Genomic DNA, 22,027 nt, shown 5'->3' on the forward strand with positions numbered 1-22,027 from the left:
TGATCTCCCTCCCTCTTTCTCTCTCTCACACACACAAGCACACACTCATGCACGCACACACACACACACACACACACACACGCACGCACGCACGCACGCACACACACACACACACACACACACACACACACACACACACACATACTTCACTCCCTTCCCCATCTTCCAAGAAGGGTCACTCTTGAATATGCCTCCATTTTGGCTTAGATAATTTATATTCTTTCCAAATGACACCACATTTACCTTCTTTACATTAAAGTCATCTCATTCACACAGTCATACCTCACTGTCACTGAGTTCACCTCATATATTTGGTCTCTTCCTGTTAAAACTTGTGGTCTACTAGCAAATTAGTGAGGATACCAGTAACTAAATAATGACAGACATTTGAGTTTCAGACTTCATAATCTTCAAAAAAAGAGAGGTTATGTACTCAGCATGATGTTCCATCCGTGTTATCCATTTTCATTCTTCCTCAATGAATGGGTTTGAATCTGACTCAGCCACTTTCTAAAGATTCTAGGATCCGAATCTTGAGCTCCTCCCTTGCCCACAATGTCCCTGACCACTACAACACCTCAGATCGAGTTTGCTGCTATTATATACATTCTACTCATACAATACAAAAACAATGCTATGACAGGAAAGTGCTAGCTGAAAGATCAGGAGCTCAAACAGGAACTTTGGTTCCTAACAACACCTCCGTTAGGTCTCTCCCAAAGGCGAGGACAGGGGGAAGGAGGGGGGAAGTTGAGGAAGAATGAAAATGGACAACACAGATGGAACATTATATGGAGTACATAATTTCTCTATATGATGCTGTCATTTTAATTCATTCCTCAGTGAATGGGATAGAGTCCCCAGCTAGAGTAAGCATGGGTGGTCCTCATGGAAGGATGTTCCAGAGCACCACGGAACCAAAGGCAGCTCTACTTCTGGAAATAATGTCCAATTTATAATGTGCAATAAAGGTACGAGTATTAGACCAGGTGGCAGCTGCACAGATATCATCAATAAAGGCTCTAGCCCAAAAGACTGCTGATATAGACATTGACCTGGTAGAATGTGCTTTTGGTTATTTCAGTAAAGCAATACCTTCCAAGGAATAAATATAGGAAATACAATCTGTTATCCATTTAGCCAATGTAGTTTTAGAAAATGGTCTCCCCAATCATTTACTAGTAAAAGAAGGAAATAACTGATCTGTCTTTCCGAACTCTTTAGTCCTGTGCCAATAAAAAAGAAGTTGCCTATGTCATCAAGAAGATGAAGGGTGTATTCTCCTTTGTTTTCAAATTTGAAGAAAACTGGCAAATTGATGACCTGGTTGATACTGGTTTTAGAGGCAATTTTTTTGTAGGAAAAAAGCATTTGTACATAAAGTAACCCTGTCCTTGTGAAATATCAAATACAGTGGTTTGGAAGACAATGCTTGGAGTTCAGATACTTGTCTTGCAGAAGTTATAGCTACCAGAAAAACAGTTTTCCAAGAAAGAAACTTGAGATCCACTTTAGCTGATGGTTCAAAGGAAGAGAGTACTAAGGTTTGCAAAACCATAGTGAGGTCCCAATATAGAGTAGGGTCCTTTACTGGAGGTCTAAGTAAGAAGGTACCCTTAAGAAAGGCCTTACATAGTTTGGACGATGCTAGAGGAGAAGCATTATCCCCGATGTGACAGTTCAAGATGGCTGCTAACTGAACCTTGAAAGTGTAAAAACTTGCTCCACACTAGAAAATCAAGGCAAGGAAATCTAGAACATCTTGAAGCAGAGTGGTAAAGAGAGCTAATTCTTTCTGATGAGCCCAAAGAGAAAACGTTTTCCATTTACTTTTGTAAATGTTCCTTGTTTAAGGTTTATGAGAAGAGACTACGATTTTTCAAACTGGGGAGGAAAGCCTGGAATGTCTAGCCATCATCCAAAGTGGAGAAACCATGCGGTCAGCTTGAGGCCTGCAATATCCAGGTGAACTTGCCTTGAGAGGTGATATAGGAGGTCTGGACTAGGGTCCAGCATCCAAGCAGGACGTACTACATGAGACACAAGGAAGGGGAACCACAGTTGTCAAGGCCAGAAGGAAGCAATGAGGATTACTGTGCTCTTTAACTGAAGTGGTTTCTGAAGAAATTTGGGGATGAGAGGCAGGGCAGAATAAGCATAAAGGAGACCAGAGGGCCAAACATGGACTCGAGCGTTTCTCGGTGACTGTCCCTGAGGTGGGATATGGGGAAAGAACCTGCTGCATTTGTTGTTGAGGGGAGATGCAAATAGGTCGGAGCAAGGTTGACTCCATTTGTGGGAGATCATATTTGCCACCAATTGGTTGAGAGACCACTTGTAAGGCATGAGGAATGGCCCTACTGAGTTTTTCCGCTAGAATGGTGGATTTTCCCGGTATGTGCTTTGCTATAATACAGTGGTTGGATAAGATTAGGCATTGCCATACTCTCACTGCTTCTCAATAAAGGGGGTAAGATTTGGTTCTCCCTTGTTTGTTGATGTACCAGACAACTGACATGTTGTCTGTATTACAATAGTCTCTAAGAGGGAGAAAGCTCTGAAAAGCCTGCAACGCAAGAAGCACTGCTCTCATCTCTAGGACACTGATATGAAAACTGGCCTGTTGTGGGGACCACGTGCCATGCACAGTCCATCCCAAGTAATACCCCCCACCCTAACTGGGAGGTATCCGTGGTCAATGTGGGGCTGGGGAGAGAAAGGATAAATGTACGACTTTGATCAATCTCCTCAGAGTAGACCCACCAAAGAAGAGAATTTCTGTAAACTTGAGACAATTTTATTGGGTGATTCAAGGGATAATGATGAAAGGACCACTGCACCGCTAGTGTCCACTGCAGAATTCTCATGTGTAAGCAGGCAGTGGAAATTAAAGTTATAGCAGCAGCCATCGACCTTAGCGCTTTGAGGATCAGTGTTGCTGAGGGAGTAGGAATGGAAAGAACCTGTTTGATGTGAATTTTCAATGTAAGAATTCTGCTCTGAGACAGAAGAGATAGACAACTGACTGTGTCTAAGCGAGGCCCTATAAAATCTACAATTTGAATGATTGAAGATGAGATCTGTACATGTTGATGGTGTTTCCCAGCAAGAGTGACAGTTGAAGCAAATAATCTCTGACTTTTACTAGTAGATACCTGGTTGGTGTGGTAAGGAGCCAGTTATCTAAATAGGGAAACACTCTGAATCCAAGCAGTCTCAGGTGAGATGCTACAACTGCCATGCCATTTGGTGAATACCCTGGGGACTGTGGTGAGACCAAAGGGCAGCACCCTGAACTGATAATGAAGGTCTCCCAACCAGAAATGTAGATACCTTTGAGTGCGTCTATTCATTCTGATGTGATAGTACAATTTTCAATTTTTGAAGATCATTTGAGCACATCCAGTCATCCTTCTAAAGAACGGGCAGAATGGACAGAAGCGTGACCATCCAGAATTTGGAACTTTTTACAAACTGGTTCAGATAGCTTAACTCCAAACTTTGTCTCAGGTCCTCTGCTTTTTTGGCACTAAAAAGAACCTTGAGTAAATTTCGGATCCTGTTTGGTCTGGTGGGACCTCCTGGATGAGTCTTTTGTCTAGCAACTTTGTAATTTCTTGAGCTGCTAGCTCCCTCTGACTGAGTGGAACACTGGGAAAATTTTTCCTTGGTTTATTGGAATTTGTAAAAAGGGAATGAAATATCCTCTGGATTATGATCCTTTGCACCCAAAGGTCATTTGTGATGACTAACAAGGCATCTTGGTGCAAGGATAAGTGCCCCCCCCCCCGACTGACTCCAGAGATGGACAGTAGGGCAACTTTGAACACTGGAAGGATCTGTCTGAGAAGGAATCTTGAGATCCTTGATTCTGCTGACCCACTCTGCTGTCTGGGTGATGCCTACAACTGTAGTTATTTCCCCCTCTGCCTTTGGCGGAAAATTCTCCACATGACTCTTGGAAAGGACACTGAGACTTCTTGAACCACATTTTCTTACTACCATTTTGGTTTCTGGAAAAGGGTCTCTGTGGGGTAGAAAAGCAAATTCCAATGGCAGACAAGGTCTTTCCATCTTGTTCACTGCAGGAGAGAGAGTCTCTTTCACTGCTGGCTCAAACAAGGAAGATTTATCAAAAGAAGAATTGATGAATAATGCCTTGAAGGGTTCAGCGATATTGCACAATTGCATCCAGGCATGTCTCTTTATGGATTAGCCTGAACTGGCAGCCCTCAAGGTACCGTCTGTGGCATGTGAGATGAACCTTATGGGTGCATTTGTAATCGGTTGTCAAGTCCCTCTGTAATCTGGTGAAATGTGCCATGTAGTTCAGTGATCACAGAGTGAATGGCCCTGATGCATACACTCACTTCTCAAACCTGTCCAAAGCCCTCAACTCTCTGTTAGGGGGATGGACAGTGGAGCTCTGTATGGCAATCTCCTTTCTGGTGGCTGCTGCAACAACTACAGCATCTATGGGAATCCCTTTTGTCTAGTACTGTCTCTCAGCAGGGGCACTTAATATTTTGTTGAGATGTTTTGGAATAGGTTCCACAGAATCCTGTTCCTTCCAAGCTCTGCAGAAGACAAGATCTATAAGCTCATGCACAGGGGGGGGGGGGTAACCCAAGATGTAGGCAGGCCAGACCTGAAGGTTTCCAAGAACAGTGACTCCTCCTGGGAAGGGGTTTGGAAAGACCAACCACCTATTTGGCGAAGGATGTCTAAGATGACTCCAAATTAGACATTCAGGTGGAGATCTACTAGACCTTTCCCCTTCATCAAAGTCAGTGTCTTCTATGGGGGATCCAAGAGCCCCTTTTTGCCTATCCTCTTCCGTGGGACCTCCTCATTAGGATGTTCTGGGGAGGTATTGGAAGAACTGCACAAAATTACTCCAAAAACACACTTAAACGCCAAAAATTTAATGAGTAAAGCTTTCGGGTTAACCACCCTTCATCAGTACATAAAATTAATGAGTCTCTACAACAATTAAATAGGGATTCAAATAAAATCACATGATATGGCCAGCCTAACAACAATAATTAACAATTACATATTTAAATTATTTCATTCAAAAATAACTGTTATCACTCTCTTCAAAAAAAAACATTTAAAATATATGCATTTACTTCAATAATATATATATATATATATATATATATATATATATATATATATATATATATATATATATATATATATATATATATATATATATATATACACATACATACAGATATATATAAAAAGATACATTCTCTACATCTATACTGTCTTTATACAGAATAACATTTTTATAGAATTATTAAAAAATATAACCTTACCATATTCAATTTACTAAAGTCTAATATTTAATAAAAAAGTTAAACTATAATTTTATATATTTTCTCTCTGCCTTTTAATTAATATAGGTTTTATACTGATAGTACTATTCAAACTTGATGTAACATCTGCTTGCAGTCTAATAATCCATTCATATTCTTTTAATTCTAAAATATTATTCATATCCCCTCCCCTAATACCTATGTCTACTGTTCCTATACCTCTGAACTTAAATTTATGTGCATTATTATCCATAACATGTTTACTTAATGCATTTGTCACAACCTTTCTTCTAATCTCAGATTTGTGTTCTATAATACGTTCCCTTAACTTCCTAGATGTCTTACCAACATAGAATGCCGTACAAAGTGTACACATTGCCAAATATACTAATTGAGATGTATTGCAGTTGGCTGAATATTTAAATTCATATTTTTCTTTAGTAGTAGGATGTTCAAAACTATTTATTGTATCATAAATGTCAGCACAGCAACTACAATTATGACATGTTAATATTGCATTCTTATGTTGTTGTAAAACTCTTTCTTCTTTAAAGTCCTTGTAGCACAACTTCTGCTTTAATGTCTCCATATTCCTGTATGAAAACCTAGGTTTCAAACCTACTAAATCTTTAATCTCTGGCATGGCCAATAGTATAAGCCAGTTTTTTTCTATAATATTACATACATCTTTAGTATTTGCACTGAACGTAGTGACATATCTAATAATTTTATCTTTTCCTTCTAAAACCTGTAACGACTGTGCTGTGCCTCTACCAAAGATTGGTTTATACATATAATTTCTTCCTATTCTTACCTCTTCATAAACGGCATTCACATATTGAATAGAATAACCATTTCTTATGAATTCTTGTATCATTTCATTGGCTTGGAGTACAATATTATTCTCTTCTGTATTAAATTTACTGGCCCTTATTAGTTGTGCTTTTAGAACACCTTTAAAGGTATGTGGTGCATGCATGCTATTCCTTCTAATATACCTATTAGCAGTCACCTCTTTCTTATATATCACTGACTCCATTCTATCCATTTTCTTATATAACTGAATGTCCAAGAACACTATAGTATCCATTGAAGGAGACATTTTGAATTTTAGAAAATTGGTCGTAGCATTCAAATATATTATATAACTTTCCAACTCCTCACTATTACCATCCCAAATAAAAAAGCAGTCATCTACAAATCTTCTGTAGAACATGACTTTTGTGTTTAAACTATTGTGGTCATTCAATACAAATTGCTTCTCCCACCGATATAACACTAAATTCGCATACGTATTCGCTACTGGGGTGCCCATTGCTACCCCATTTAGCTGTAAAAATGGTTTTCTATCAAAAATAAATACATTCTTTGTCAGAACCACATCTAACAAAGCACAAATATTTTCTATTTCTCGTGCTAACATATCTGTTTCACTTGTAAGAAAACATTGTATAGCATCCAACCCATATTCATTTGGGATTACTGTAAATAGTGAGGTAATATCTAATGTTACAAGCATAAAAGTTTTTCCAACATTCTCTTCATACCAACTGTACAAATCAGATAGAAAGTTAATAGTATCTTTTAGTATACTTGGACATTTACTTAAATATTTACCCAATTATATTTGCAAGCACTTTGATATTGGCTCTGTTACCCATCATTACCTGAGACTATAGGTCTCAGGGGTGGGTCATCCAAGCACTTATGTATTTTAGAGATACCATAAATTTGCAGTATCCTAGGAAAAGGTACAGAAAAATAATTAAAAAGATCAATGGTTATATCCTGACTAAGCTGTAATTCATAGACTGTCATATTAACATCCGCAATACATTTCTTTACTTCATTAAAAGTTATTTCTTTAAAAGTTAGGGGATCTGCTAAAAAAAGAGGTATTGGAAGAGACAGGGAGCTCCCTGGATGAAACTGTTTGGAAGCTCCTCTGGGTTGGCTGTCCCTGAGGTGTAGGATGTGAAAGCTCACACACAGAATCCAGAGAAGGAGAAGGATACAGATCCGAGAAAAGTACAGTTGTGTACACTTACCATAAATGCAGATGTCTGAGTGTATTCACTGTTGCAGTCATCACATTTGGGTTATCTGTCTGCAGGTAGCCCTCAGCCAGCCTGAATACCAGAGTCTTCGGATTTCTGTGTCGGATGCTGTCGCTTCTTCCATGAAGTCAGGTCGTCAGGGGTATAAAACATACAGCTGACACCATTACATCAGTTTTTCTTGCCCCAGATGTCAGGTGCCCCCAAAATAGGAAGTAATTATATGGCATGGAACACCACCAGCAAAAAGCAAATACACATGATATAGTATATGCCAAACAAAGAGGAAAGGTAAAAGTCAAGAGAAGTCAGGGGGCTGGAGGAAGAGTAACCAGGACTGCAACAGTGAATACACTTGAACGTCTACATTTATAGTAAGTGTACACAACTGTACTACATTCTTCGTGTTTCACTGTTGCAGTCATCACATTTGGGTTGATTCCCAAAGCTAAGGAAGGGTGGAGGCAGCTAAATAGTATTAGAGCTAGCAATAAGGCCCTGTAAGACTGCTGTGGCAAATCCAGCTCTGGATTTAGAAAAGATAGGCAGGTGGTAATGCTTGGTGAAAGAATGTACAGAGCTTCAGGTTGCAGCTTCCAGGATGTCCCTGCTAGGGACCCCTCTGAGAAATGCAGTAGAGGTAGATGCAGCCCTGGTGGAATGTGTTCTTATCTCCTGTGAGGTAGGTTTTCCATGGAAATGGTTTGCTTTGAAATGGCCTTCCCCTCTGCCCCTGCAGCAAAGCTAACTAGCAGCTGGTCGGATTTTTTGAGAGGCTTAGTCCTGTCCAAATAGAATCTAAGCTATCTGTGTACGTCCAGAGAATGCAGTATCCTTTCCCCTTTATTTTGAGAATTAGGGAAACAAGTAGGCAAACTAATGGACTGGTTTAGAGCCACACTAGACACCATATTGGGCATAAAAGATGGATTAGTCCTGAGGGAAACCATGTCCGCATGGAAGGTAATGAAGGGTTCCACTGCCATGATTGCCTGCATTTCAGACACTCTTCTTGCTGAAGTGATGGCTAGAAGTAAAGCTGTTTTCCAAGAAAGGAATTTTAACTCTGCTGTAGCAGCTGGTTCAAAGGTGGGAAGAGTGAGTTTTTTCAATACAAAAGTTAAGGTCTCAGGCTGGATTGGGAGCTCTCCTGGGGGGGGGGGGTCTTAAATTTCTGGCCCTGCTAAGGAATTGTTTTAGCAGGGGATGAGAGAAGAGTGGTGGCTCAGTAGTATAATGTGCTGATATGGCAGAGGCATGAATCTTAATTGAAGAGAAGGATAGGTCCTTGTGGAGCATTTCTGTTAAATAATCTATAATATGAGGTAGGATGGGCACCGTTGTGCCCAACCCCTGAGCCTGGCTCCAGGAACAGTATCTTTTCCACTTTCTGAATAGGATTTTCTAGTACTAGGCCTCCTTCTCTCAAGAATGACATCCAGTACCTGCTTACTGAGGGTTGCTGGAGGTGAGCTCAGGGAATTAGCCAGGCTGCAAGGTTGAGGGTTTGAAGCTGAGGCTGCAGAATCTGGCCCGCCTGCTGGGACAGCAGGGGCAGGGGTCTGAGGCAGGTGCCAAGGTTGTAGCACTGTCAGACTGCGCAAAATGGGGTACCAGTGCTGGTACGCCCAGTCTGGTGCAATCAGTATTACCCTTGGCTTGTCCTGTTTGATCTTTAGTAGAACCTTCGAGAGGAGAGGCAGAGGGGGAAAGGCATAAACTGAGAGGCTTTCCCAGGAAAAGGACAGGGCATCCACTTTCCAAGTTTGACTGTGGGGAGTTCTGGTGCAGAATTTGTTCAATTGGTAGTTCTGAGGGGGGGGCAAACAGCAAACAGGTCTACCTCTGGTGTCCCCCATTTGCTCCTCAAGAGCTTGAATATTTTGGGTTCCAGTTTCCATTCATGTGGGTCCATGACATTTCTGCTTAAGTCGTCTGCCAGTGAATTTAGTTTGCCTGGCAGGAACTGAGTTTGTAGGTTCACTTGGTAGCTCATTCCACAGATCCATGTCTAGTCTGTAGAGTGGGTAGGAATAGGTTCCCCCCTGCTTGTTTATGTACCACATAACTGTGGTGTTGTCTGTCTTTACCAGTAGTTGTCTGGAAGAATAAGGTTTTTGAAGGCTGTCAGAGCATTCTGTACAGCTAACATTTCTTTCTGTTTGATATGCAAGTGCATCTGTTTTGGGTTCCATTTGCCCTGAATGCACTGCCCTGCCATGTGAGCCCCCCATGCATAGTCTGATGTGTCTGTTGTTAGGGTTTGGGCAGCAGGGGGTAGAGTGAAAAGGAGTCCCTTGTTGTGGTAGCAGGCCTCTGACCACCAAAGGAACTCTGCCCTCAGACAAGGAATGATAGGAATCATTGTTTCCAGGTCCTGAGAATGTTGACACCATAGACTTTTTAGATACCACTGAAGTTTCCTCATATGCAGTCTTGCATATGGAATTAACAGAATGCAAGAGGCCATGAAGCCCAGGGCTTGCAGGATTTTCCTTGCAGATAGCTGGGTTTTTGTGGCCAGTAGTTTGAAGTAGGTTGTCAAATGAACTCATTTCTCTGGAGTGAGGAATGCCATCTGGGAAGTTGTGTTCAAGCTTGCTCCCAGGAATACAATCTGTTGGCAGGGTAATAGATGTGATTTCTTCTTGTTGATGGCGTACCCCATAGAGGTTAGAAGTCTCTTTACAAATGCCAGGTGTTGTAATATCAAGTCCTGACTCTCTGTCTGAATCAGGCAATCGTTCAAGTATGGGTAAATCTGAATATTTCTCTGCCTGCAAAATGCAATGGCTGGAGCTAGGCACTTTGTGAATACCCTGGGCGCAGTAGATAAGCCAAAGGGAAGTGCAGAGAAAGTACAGTTTTGTACCTACCATAAATGTAGATGTTCAAGTGTTCACCCTGCTGCAGTCATCACACTTGGGTTATCCTGCCGTCAGGCGGTCCCGCAGTTGGCCTGAGTTCCAAAGTCTTGGTCCAGCGTCAGTTGCTGTCGTTTCTTCCCTGACGTCAGTGCGCCAGGGGTATATAAGAGGCATCCGATGCCATTTTCTTCAGTTTTTCTTGCCCCAGATGTCAGGTGCCCCCAATAGGTAGGCTATATATATATATATATATATATATATATATATATATATATAGCTATATAAAAAAAAAAATACATATAAAAATAAAACAATACCTTCAGGCACAAGCAAATACACCCCAGAGGTTGTATAGGATAGAATGGTATAGATAAAGTCCAGCTAGTTCAGAGGGGATGGAGGGAGGGTAACCTGGACTGCAGCAGGGTGAACACTCGAAGATCTACATTTATGGTAGGTACAAAACTGTACTATGTTCATCGTGTTACCCTGCTGCAGTCATCACACTTGGGTTGAATCCCAAAGCTAAGGATGGGTGGTGGAGTTAAACAGGGTTAGAAGAAGCTATTAGGCCCTGCAAAACTGCAGTGGCAACACCAGCTCTAGTCTTAGAATATAGAGGTAAGTGATAGTGTTTGGTGAAGGTGTGCACTGAACTCCAAGTTGCAGCTTCCAGAATATCCTTGGTTGGCACCCCCCTGAGAAAGGCTGCTGATGTAGCTGTAGCCCTGGTGGAGTGGGACCTAATGTTAGCAGGTACCGGTTTCCCATGATGCGTGTAGCAGAAACGTATGCAATGTCCTATCCATTTTGAAATGGTCTGTTTTGAGATAGCTTTTCCTTGTGATCCTGCAGCATAGGCTACAAAGAGCTGGTCAGATTTTCTGAAAGCCTTAGTTTTATCCAAGTAGTAACATAATTGCTGTGAATGTCCAAAGAGTGCAGGAGTCTTTCTCCTTTGTTCTGGGGATTTGGGAAAAAGGTGGGCAAATGAATGGTTTGGTTTAGGGCCACACTGGATACCACCTTTGGCATAAAGGAAGGGTTAGTTCGAAGAGAGACTCTGTCTTGATGAAAAATGAGGAAAGGCTCCACTGCCATTAGTGCCTGAAGCTCTGAGACTCTTCTAGCTGAAGTTATTGCTAGTAGCAGGGCAGTTTTCCATGAAATAAATTTTAAATCAGCTGAAAAAGCTGGTTCAAAGGGCAGCAGTGTAAGCTTTTCCAGAACAAAGTTGAGAACCCAAGTAGGTGTTGGAGCTCTCCTGGGCGGTCTTATGTTCTTAGCCCCTCTGAGGTATTGCCTTACGAGTGGATGTGAAAATAAAGGAGGATCCGTGTTGTAATGAGCTGAAATTGCTGAGGCGTGGATCTTAACAGATGAAAAGGAAAGTCCTTTGTGCAACATCTCAGTTAAATATTGTAGAATCTGAGGAATGTTTGGATCTAGAGGATTTTGGCCTTTAGCCTGGTTCCAGGTGTAAAATCTTTTCCATTTGTCTGAATAGGTTTTCCTGGTGCTGGGCCTCCTGGCCTCGAGAATGACATCCATAACAGCTTTGGATAGAAGTGTTGGCTGGTTGTTTAGGTAATTTGCCATGCAGCCAGGTTTAAAGTCTTGAGCTGGCTGTGTAGAATCTGATTGTCTTGCTGGGTGAGCAGGTGTGGAATTTGTGGTAAAATCCATGGTGGGCCATGGGCCATGTTCCTTAGAATTGGATACCAGTGCTGGCGTGGCCAGTCTGGTGCAATGGGTATCATTTGTGGTCTCTCTAATCTGACTTTCAGCAGTACCTTTGCTAGAAGAGGCAGTGGAGGAAAGGAATACACTGTTAATGTTTTCCAACTGAATGAGAGGGTGTCCACTTTCCAAGCTTGTGGATGGAATATCCTTGTGCAAAACTTTTGAAGTTGGTAGTTTTGGGGGTGGGCAAAAAGATCTATGTCTGGGTGTCCCAATTTTTGAGTTATCATTGCAAATACTTGTAGATCTAGTTTCCACTCGTGGGGATCCATGATGTTTCTGCTTAGGTCATCTGCCAATGTGTTTTTCTTTCCTGGCAGGAATTGTGCTTGTAATTGAACTTGGTAAGACAGTGCTGTGTTCCACAAGGTCATTGCTTGCCTGCATAGAAGGTAGGAATGTGTGCTCCCCTGCTTGTTTATGTACCACATTACTGTGGTATTGTCCGTCTTTATTATTAGTTGTCCTGGGTGTAAGAGGTCCTTGAAAGCTGTTGGGGCATTCTGTACTGCTAGCATTTCTTTTTGATTGATATGGAGATGTCTTTGATCTGTAGTCCATTTGCCCTGAATGCACTGTCCTGCCATGTGTGCTCCCCAGGCATAGTCTGATGCATCTGTTGTCATAGTTTGCCTGGCTGTGGGTAAGGTGAAAGGCTGACCCTTGTTGAGGTGACATGCCTGTGCCCAACATAGAAACTCCTGTTGGAGGCAGGGAATGAGTGGTATCATTGTTTCCAAGCTGTGGCTGTGCTGAGTCCATACACTTTTCAGGTACCATTGTCATTTCCTCATATGCAGTTTTGCAAATGGTATTAGTAGTATGCAAGATGCCATGAAACCCAAGGCCTGCAGAATTTTTCTTGCAGGGAATTGGGTCTTTGTTGCCATCATTTTGAAGTATTGAGTCAGTTGTCTTTGCTTGTCTGGCGTGAGATAAGCCATCTGGGCCGTTGTATTTAAGCTGGCACCCAGGAATATTATGTCTTGTGAGGGCACTAGTTTTGATTTCTTTTCGTTTACTGTGTACCCTAGGCAACTTAATAGGTTTTTGACAAACGCCAGATGCTTCAAAAGAATGTCCTTGCTTTCTGCTTGAATAAAGCAGTCGTCCAGGTATGGGTATATTTGAATTCCTCTTTGTCTGCAGTATGCAATTACTGGTGCCAGGCATTTTGTGAAGACCCTGGGCGCAGTAGATAAGCCAAAGGGCAGTGCAGAGAATTGATAATGGGTTGAACCTGCAATGAAGCGGAGGTATCTTCTGCAATTTTGTCTGATAGGGACATGCAGGTATGCCTCCTTGAGGTCCAACGTTACTAGCCAAGCATTCTTGCCCAGCATGGAAAGAAGCTGCTGTAGTGTTAGCATCTTGAATTTTGGTACTTGTAGATAGGTGTTCAGAATTGAAAGATCCAGAATGGGTCTCCATGCTTTGTCTTTTCTTGGGACTAGAAAGAGTCTTGAGTAAAATCCTTGTCCTTGCTCCTGTGTAGGTACCTGCTGAATGGCTCTCATGTCCATGAGAGCTGTAATTTGTTTTTGTGCCCCTGCCCATTGATTTGGTGGCAGGCTTGGCATTCCTTTTATCCTTGGCAAGGTATTAAAGTGGAATATGTATCCTTGTGAGACAATGTTTAGGACCCATTTGTCTTTTGTGATGATGTGCCAGTTGCCTGCAAAAAGAGCTAATTTTCCTCCCAAGGGAGCTGCCAAGAGAGATTTGCTTGGTAGTTTGACGATTGAGTCATTGTGTTTGTCTTCTGCTAGCTTGGGGCCTGTCCTTTCCTTCTTTCTGGGTAGCAGTACCCAATTGGCGAGGTTTGTAAGGGCCTTGTGACTGACCTCTGCCCCTTGGGCATCTGTATTTGCCCCTCTGTGATCTGTCCGAAGCTGGAAAGGACCAGTTTTTTGTTGGCCAATTTCTGCTGAAACGAGAGGGTTGTACCTGTAAAAAATCCTTGACCGTCTGCATAGACTTTGCCTTATCCTCCATTTTCTTTAAAACCTGTTCTGCTTTGACATCAAATAATACATCCTGTTGTAAAGGTGCATCCGATAATTTTGCTTTAACATGATCAGGCAGGGTTTGCTCTTTTAACCAAGCATGTCTACATATAACAGAGCCAGTAACAGCTGCTCTACAGGAAGCTTCCAATGAATCAAATCCACATTGTAAAGTAAGTTTGCCCACCTGTTCAGCTGCATGCAACAGATCCTGCATTTCCTTGAATTCAGACTGTTCAGAATGTGTGCTCATTTTTTGTTTTAATTGAGACATTAGACATTAGGAATTGCTGATATTTCAGCATGTGAAACTGACAATTTAATGCTCTCATAGCCAGAGTAGCTGAGGTGTATATCTTCTTACCCCATCTATCTAGGGCTCTGGAATCCCTTTCAGAGGGTACAGGATTTTTAGCCATAGAAGCTTTAGCCCCTTTGGGACCCTGGGAAATTGTTTCTGGGTCAGCCACAGGGCTTTTATAAAGGAATTTGTGTGAGTCAGGTATTCTGTAGTACCTGTCTGGTTTGGCTGGAGCAGGAGGTAGAGAGTCTGGATTTAGACTAGACTCCAAGTAAACATCATCCACAATGTCTAAAACTGGAAGGATAGCAAGTGGTCTGTGCTGGGGTAGTAAAAGGAACTCTCGGAGCCTTTTCTTAGAATCAGAGTAGTCCTGGCCTTCCCAGTGGAAATGTTCCCTCATGGTATGTAAAATTTCCCCAAAGGAGTAGTCTTCAGGGGGAGATGCTGAGAGAAAAGAGTCTTCAGCATTAGAGTCTTCATAAGGGGGAAAAGTGTAATCCTGTTCCTCAGAAGAATCCGAGGAAATTGAAACCTGGTCAGAGGAAGCATAATCCTCCTCTTGTCTTGGTCTTTTATCTGGAGGGGGATGGGAACCCCTGATTAGGGTAATCAAATCTTCAGCCATCTTAAGCATCTGTTTCTTAGGCACGGGGCCTTGAACTGTAGAGTGATGTACAGACTTTTTTGGCTTTAATGGAGTTTTAAGCTTAGCATAAGATTTAATGGTGAGTGTAGTCGGTCTGAAGACACCTTCTGCAACCAAAGGTGTTTGTACTGCACCGGGATCTCTTTCTGCTCCGGTGTTGGAAGGGCCTAAAGAAGATGGCTGCGATGGCCTAATACACTCCTCTTGAGAATCCGCAGCTGTCTGGGGTTCCAACTCTGCGGTCGTCAGGGGCTGCGTAGGTGCCTCACTGAAAACCGGAGAACCGGCAACAGGCCCAGCAGAGGCCTCAGAATCTGGCTGGTTCCTAGACTGCCTGTCCTTATCCTTGCGTTTTTTATGCATGCCGGTCGTCAGCTGCTCCGACGGCATGATATAATTAAATTTTCTACCAAAGTAATGTCATGCGAAGTCAAAACGGCGTTTGATAGTTCGTTTATTAAACCTAGCACAAAACCGACAACCTGTGACATCATGGTCTGGGCCTAGGCAAGGAATACAATAAGAATGGAAGTCCTTATGAGGTATTTGCTTCCCACAAGAAATGCAATTGTTAACTTTTTCTGACATCGGACTGAGGCAATGGGGTACTTAGCTTTATTGAAGACTTCTGACTGAAATTCGATTTGAAAATCTCAGGTGTCGGCCGGCCGGCACTTGCGAACTGCTTCTGCTTCGGGCACCGTGCGGCAAGAAATACTGAAGAAAATGTCATTGGATGCCTCTTATATACCCCTGGCGCACTGACGTCAGGGAAGAAGTGACAGCAACCGACGCCGGACAAAGACTTTGGAACTCAGGCCGACTGCGGGACCGCCTGACGGCAGGATAACCCAAGTGTGATGACTGCAGCAGGGTAACACGATGAACATCTGATAGTGCATGGAGCCTGCCTTGAAGTGTAGGTATTTTCTGCAGGATTCCCTTGTTGGGATGTGCAGGTAAACTTCTTTTAAGTCTACAGTTGCCAGCCAGGCATCCTTGGCTAGCATAGAAAGAAGTTGTTGAAGAGTTAGCATTTTGAATTTTGGAACCACCAGAAAGGTGTTGAGAATAGAAAGGTCCAGGACAGGATGCCAGGAGTTCTCTTTTCTGGGAACCAGGAACCATCTTGAATAAAAACCTTGTCCCCTTTGTTCTGCTGGGACAGTTGAATAGCCCTGATAGTGAAGAGAGAGAGTATTTGTTTTTGGGCCTCCACCCACTGGTTTGGGGGAGGTCTGGCCATCCACTTGGGGATGGGAGTGAGTGGAAGTGGAATCTGTATCCTAGGGAAACTATGTTTAAAACCCATTTTTCCTGGGTAATGAGTTCCCTGTTTTTTGCATGCAGGGCAAGCTTTCTTCCTAAGGGAGCAAGTAGTTGAGCAAGGCTTGGAAGAGTTAAGGATAAGTCATTGTGCCATTTTTCCATAGGGGGTGACGTACTACTCCCTGCTTTGGAAGTGGGGCCCCCCACTGCTTAGATCTGTGCATAGCCTGAGACTGAAGTCTTGGTGGTCTGCTGCTCATGAGTTTGGACTGAGAAGGTCTGGAAGGGACTGGAAAGGACCAGTTATTTGAAGGCCAATGTCTACTGAATCTAGGTGGCTGTACTTGTAAGAAATCTTTAACAGTTTGCATACATTTAGCTTTTTCCTCCATCCTTTTGAGGATGACTTCTTCTGCTTTGTTGCCAAAAAGGCGCTCTTGGTTTAAGGGTGCATTCAGTAATTTAGCTTTAACATGATCTGGCAAGTTTTGTTCCTTAAGCCAAGTATGCCTTCTAAGTACAGACCCAGTAACAGCAGCCCTGCAAGATGCTTCTAAAGCATCAAAACCACATTGCAAAGTATGTTTACCTACTTGGTCAGCAGAATGCATTAACTCTTATAAATCTTTGTGTTCAGCACAGTCAGGAATCAACATCATTTTCTATTTAATTAATCCCATAATATGCTGCTGATACTTTAACATATGAAAATGGCAATTTAAAGCCCTAATGGCCAAAGTAGCAGAAGTATATACCTTCTTTCCCCATCCGTCTAAAGCTCTAGAATCCCTATCAAAAGAGGTAGGATTTTTGGCAGTTGTAGCCTTAATGCTGTTTGGTCCTTGAGAAATGGTCTCTGGATCCGCAGTAGGATTCTTGAACAGGAATTTGTGAGAGTCAGGTACTCTGTAGTACCTGTCAAGTTTCCTGGGAGCAGGAGGCAAAGTGTCTGGGGTAAGGCTGGATTCCAAGAAAATATCATCTACAATCTCCATAACAGGAGGGATAGCTAGAGGCCTGTGTTGAGGCACGTTTAAAAATTCCCTAAGTCTCTTTTTGGACTGTGAAAAGTCCTGGCTTTCCCAGTGAAAATGCTCCCTAAGGGTATGCAAGGTTTCCCCAAAAGAAAAATCTTCTGGAGGGGAAGCAGAGGGAATGGAATCCTCTGCATCAGAATCCTCATAAATAGATAAGAGTAAATCCTGGTAGGCAGAAGGAGTAGAGATATCAGATTCCTTCTCAGAAGAATCAGAAAGAAAATCAGGTCTAGATCTCTTAGAGAGGGAAGGCTAGCTTCCCTAATTAAGATAATAAGGTCTCCCGCCATTCTAATCATTTGTTTTTGAGGCATATGGGCCTGAGAATGTGCTTTGGTTGTCTGTTTTCTAGGCTTAGTGTGAGCTTTAGGCCTGAGGAATTCGGAATTCTTAGCTTGAAATGAAGTCATCGGTTTAATATGAAAATTGGTAGGCCTGAATAAACCCTCAGAAGCCAGTGTCTGCACAGCGGCTCCGGACCCATCCAAGGTAGAGACATCTGCAGGTTCCATAGTCGAAGAAGCAACTCGCGGCATACCGGACTCCGAATGGGTCTCAGTAGAGGCCTGCGAATCAGTAGTAGCAGGTATCAGGGGATGCGAAAGCTCTTCACTGAGTACCGGTGGACTGGCGACTAGCTTAACGGTGGCAACGGCGGCAGTTTTGGACCTAAGCGGTCTGTCTCTGTCTTTATCCTTGCGTTTTTTTGGAAGATCGGTAGTTGGATGACTTAAGGAAGGCATTTTGGAGTACGGAGATTGAGAACGAAAGTATTTAGCGACAACACATAGTTCGGGCATTGAACAAGGCACAAAACCGACAGCGAGGGACATCATGGTCTGGGCCTAAAGAGGTGACACAGTAAGAATGAAAATCTCTATGAGTTATTGGCTTTCCACAGGCAAGACAATTGTTAATTTTTTCTGACATCGGTTAGAGCAAGAAAAAAGGATCCCAAATGGGGTACTTATCTTTTTGAAGACTTCAGGTCTGAAACTTGAAAACGAAAATTTCAGGAGTCAGCCGACCGGCACTTGCGAACTGCTTCTGCTTTGGGCACTGCATAGCAAGAAAGACTGATGTAATGGCATTGGCTGCATATTTTATACCCCTGATGACCTGACGTCATGGAAGAAATGACAGCATCTGACGCAGAAATCCAAAGACTCTGGTATTCAGGCTGGCTGAGGGCTACCTGCAGGCAGATAACCCAAATGTGATGACTGCAACAGTGAAACACGAAGAACATTGGAGAGTTGACACTGCTCTAGGCTGAGAACAAACCTCTCCACCACCTCAAAGGTAGATGGGCCTGAAGAGGCCAAGGACAATCCCACTGGAGCAGAAGGTCCAGGAGCAGACAGTCAATAGTTTCTTTCTGATTGGTGGAAAAAAATCATTGAAAAATGGATACCAGTAACTAAACAATGACAGATGTTTGAATTTCAGACTTCACATCCTTCAGAAAAATGCATGTTAATGCAAAACCTGTTAATGAACTTTACATTTGAACTATACCAAAGCAATATTAAAATCTGCAATGCAGTCAGCAAGTCAGTCAGCTTCAGAAAGATGTAAAAAAAAATGAACAAATAAAGAAGTAACACAGGGCAGGGACTGGAACAACACTGGGCCCAATTCAAAAGACTTGCTCTCAGTGCAAGTGACCACTTAGACTGAGAGCAGGTCTTTTGGAATACGAACCATGTAGCAAGCTGTTTATAGATAGACCTTACACAGAAGTAGGTCACTTACACTGAGAGCAGGTCTTGTGGAATCAGGGGAGAATTGTACTAAGAAAAACTCTTTTTGGACTCTGGCCCATTGTTTCACCTGGGGGTAAGGGGACAGAAAAAAAAGAGGCTAGCATTTAAATTGTTAAGAGTTATACCTCTCTGAATAAACTTGGAATTTCTCATGTTCCAATAATAGTGGTGGTGCTCTTCTTTTACCAGGCAGCCTTCGTATTGCCACTAAAAGGCATTTTCAACAACCTTGCAAAGTGGCACACAGCTTGTGATATTTCTAAGCTTGTTAACATATTTTAAAGTAATGCATCAAAGGAAGTGTAGCTCACTCCCACACCACTGCTGTTATTAAGGTTTCAGGGCACTAGATAGGAGCAGGACTGCAGTTTCCATATAGCATTTATATTGAGCTAAGGAAGATTCAGATCTCAGCATGACTCATCTCTTAAAAAAAGTAAAACTTGCCAATGAGCCAACAACAGTACACAGCCATCAACAAATTATTTACTTCATGGCTGCTGCTGATTTGCAGCCATACTGTGGACCATAGAACTTAAAAAGTTTTTTTTTTTAATTTTTACTCAAGCAGGGACTAGGGCACTCGTCAAGGAACAAATTTCATAGACTATTGGCATGTGTGTCTGCATTCCCTGATACAGTGCTGCACCTGTTATGTACCTTGACAGTCTACAAGCAGAGCTTGTGAAAAGCAGATCAAAATGTTCATACCTGTATGAGAAAGGTGCCGTAGAAGATCACTAGTGATATTTGCACATTCAGTCACAGAAGAAATCACTTAAAATAAATGTTAGCAATACAGGTACAGAATATAACAGTAGGAAAAGGAGGACAATATCCAAGATGATTAATGAGTATGCAAGAGAGATGATATAACAGGAATGACTAGATATTCTTATTGCGAATTTTCTGGAAGCCAAGAAACAAGTTGATGCCTACACGTTTGTGAGGAGTTTTTAACAAAAACAAAATGATGGCAAGTTTACAGTAAGGAGTAATATAGTCAAGGGGAAGGCAGAAATAGAGACTACATAAGCCATAATCATACATCTCTATAACTGAGGTGCAGAGCAGAAGTTCCAGGGCTGTTACACTGCAGCCACATGGATTTTTTAACCTTAAGTGATCCTCCAACATGTTGGGCTTACATCACGAGGTGGGTGTGCAAAAGGAAAAAGAGGGTGCCCCTCATCTGCCCACCCACCTTAAAATTTGACAGCCATCTCTCAAGCACAGCCCTTATATCGCCACCATTGCTCGAGTTATCCAGCAATTGCTCACACCCACTCCCTGCAAGAGGTAAGAAGACACTGCCTCATCATTTATCTTCCACCCCTCACTAACTCATCCATCTGACAGTCTGGTAAATTAATCAGTCATTTAAACTGTAGTCAGGACTTCACCCTACCAATGAGCTGATCAGATCAGACAAGAAACAATTATGCTCTATTTAACAAGCAGGACAGTGAGCCAGTTTGAAGGCTGCCTGAGGAATGGATAAATTATGATTGAAGTTGTCTACGCATGACTCAGAATGGTGTGAAAGGCTAGTAACTGTAAGAAAAACGCTAAACAGTGGCAGGATAAGAAAAAGAGGAATGTACAATTAAATGTAAAAAAAAATCTACAAAAAATGGGAAGGGGCAGCTAACAGAAACTGTTTATAAATACTGCTGGTTGTATTTTTTTCTTTTTTTATCAACTAATGATCATATATGTTACACCAACAAAGAGTCTAAGGAGAATACAGTTAGTTCCATAAAATGGTTACCTATCACAACCATCATTATAAAACTAATTAGTATAGTTTAACTGCTACCCAAATACGGAATATTACTACAACATTTGAAGAAAAATACAACACTTACATATTCTAAAGGGGCAATATCTCCAGATGTATCTTTTATTAAAGAAAAAGCATCTGGTATACTGAGCTTCATGGCCTACAACTACACTTAGTTGCCAGTCTTAAACTTCAGATGCACTGGTTACACAAAAGCACTGCACATTTAGCATAGATACAAGACAGCAATTAGTCTGCAGTGCTGAAAGTCATGACAAGACTTGTACATCTGACCTGGCACCATTTGCCTCATATCCATTTTCTGTTTCTTTTCCAAATGGTTCAGGAGAAATATGCTACTGTGGTGTGTGAGATATATCTTTTACAGAGAACTCGAGCTCTCCCTAGCAGGAAACCAGCCAGGAAGAACTAGTGTCATATGTTTTAAGGGATTAGTTACGGATGCCAAGCACACTGTAATTTCTGATGTGGTTTGTAATATTGCTCTTCAAAAGAACAGGTGGCAGTATATTTTACACTGGATCAACAGACTTCATTTGGTAAATTAAGAAAAGGTTCCAAACAATTGTGTAAAGCAGATACTCTTACCTTCCCAAGGTTTTCTTGCTCAAGGATATTTCTAGTGTACTGCTCTCTGAATAAAGATACAAAAATATATGTGAAACTTGTTTTATTTTCCACAAGTGTTTTCTGTAATCTCTTCTCTATTATGTTCTTCCCAGACATACTAGTAGTTTTCTGTGGCAAGCTATACAACACATTTTTAAATTGTGTTTGCACTATACAAAGGGAACTGGGTTACTGGACAGCTTTCTTCACTTGTATACTGCTTACAGCATATGATTTGTCATGACATTACTTCACCCCTTTTTGTTGTTAACATAGGTATCTAACTGTTTAAAAAGCACATCCTAAACAGAACAAATAAACAGCAGGCAAAGAACTTTAGGTACAATACAAAAATGAAATTCACTAAAGCTTACAAACTACATGTAGTTTTCTAAAGACATTATTGCATTATTTTCACACCCAATGCAAAAAAAAAAAAAAAATTAAAGAAGAGAAAAACAGAAAATCAACCAGAAAAGGAGAACAAAAAGCTCTGGCTGGGAAGAACCTTCTAGCTGTTCAGCTCAAAGCAGTTGCAAGTTTCAGCTTTAGAATTGGATGGCTTCTAGTAATTTAGAGGAAAAATAATCAA

At 41.8% G+C, this 22,027-nt stretch overlaps 1 protein-coding gene across 1 annotated transcript in view; it reads right to left on the minus strand.

Annotated features, from left to right (window-relative positions):
• Window positions 1-22,027, minus strand: part of IFT81 (intraflagellar transport 81) — a 2,787,102-nt gene that overhangs the window by 80,876 nt on the left and 2,684,199 nt on the right. The window contains exon 18 of the mRNA XM_044068648.1: window positions 21,415-21,460. Coding sequence (XP_043924583.1) covers window positions 21,415-21,460 — 46 coding nt within the window. The remainder of the gene's footprint in view (window positions 1-21,414; window positions 21,461-22,027) is intronic.

The sequence above is a fragment of the Protopterus annectens genome, chromosome 4.part0 (genome assembly GCF_019279795.1).
Source record: "Protopterus annectens isolate FY-2018-M chromosome 4.part0, PAN1.0, whole genome shotgun sequence".
NCBI lineage: Eukaryota > Metazoa > Chordata > Ceratodontiformes > Protopteridae > Protopterus > Protopterus annectens.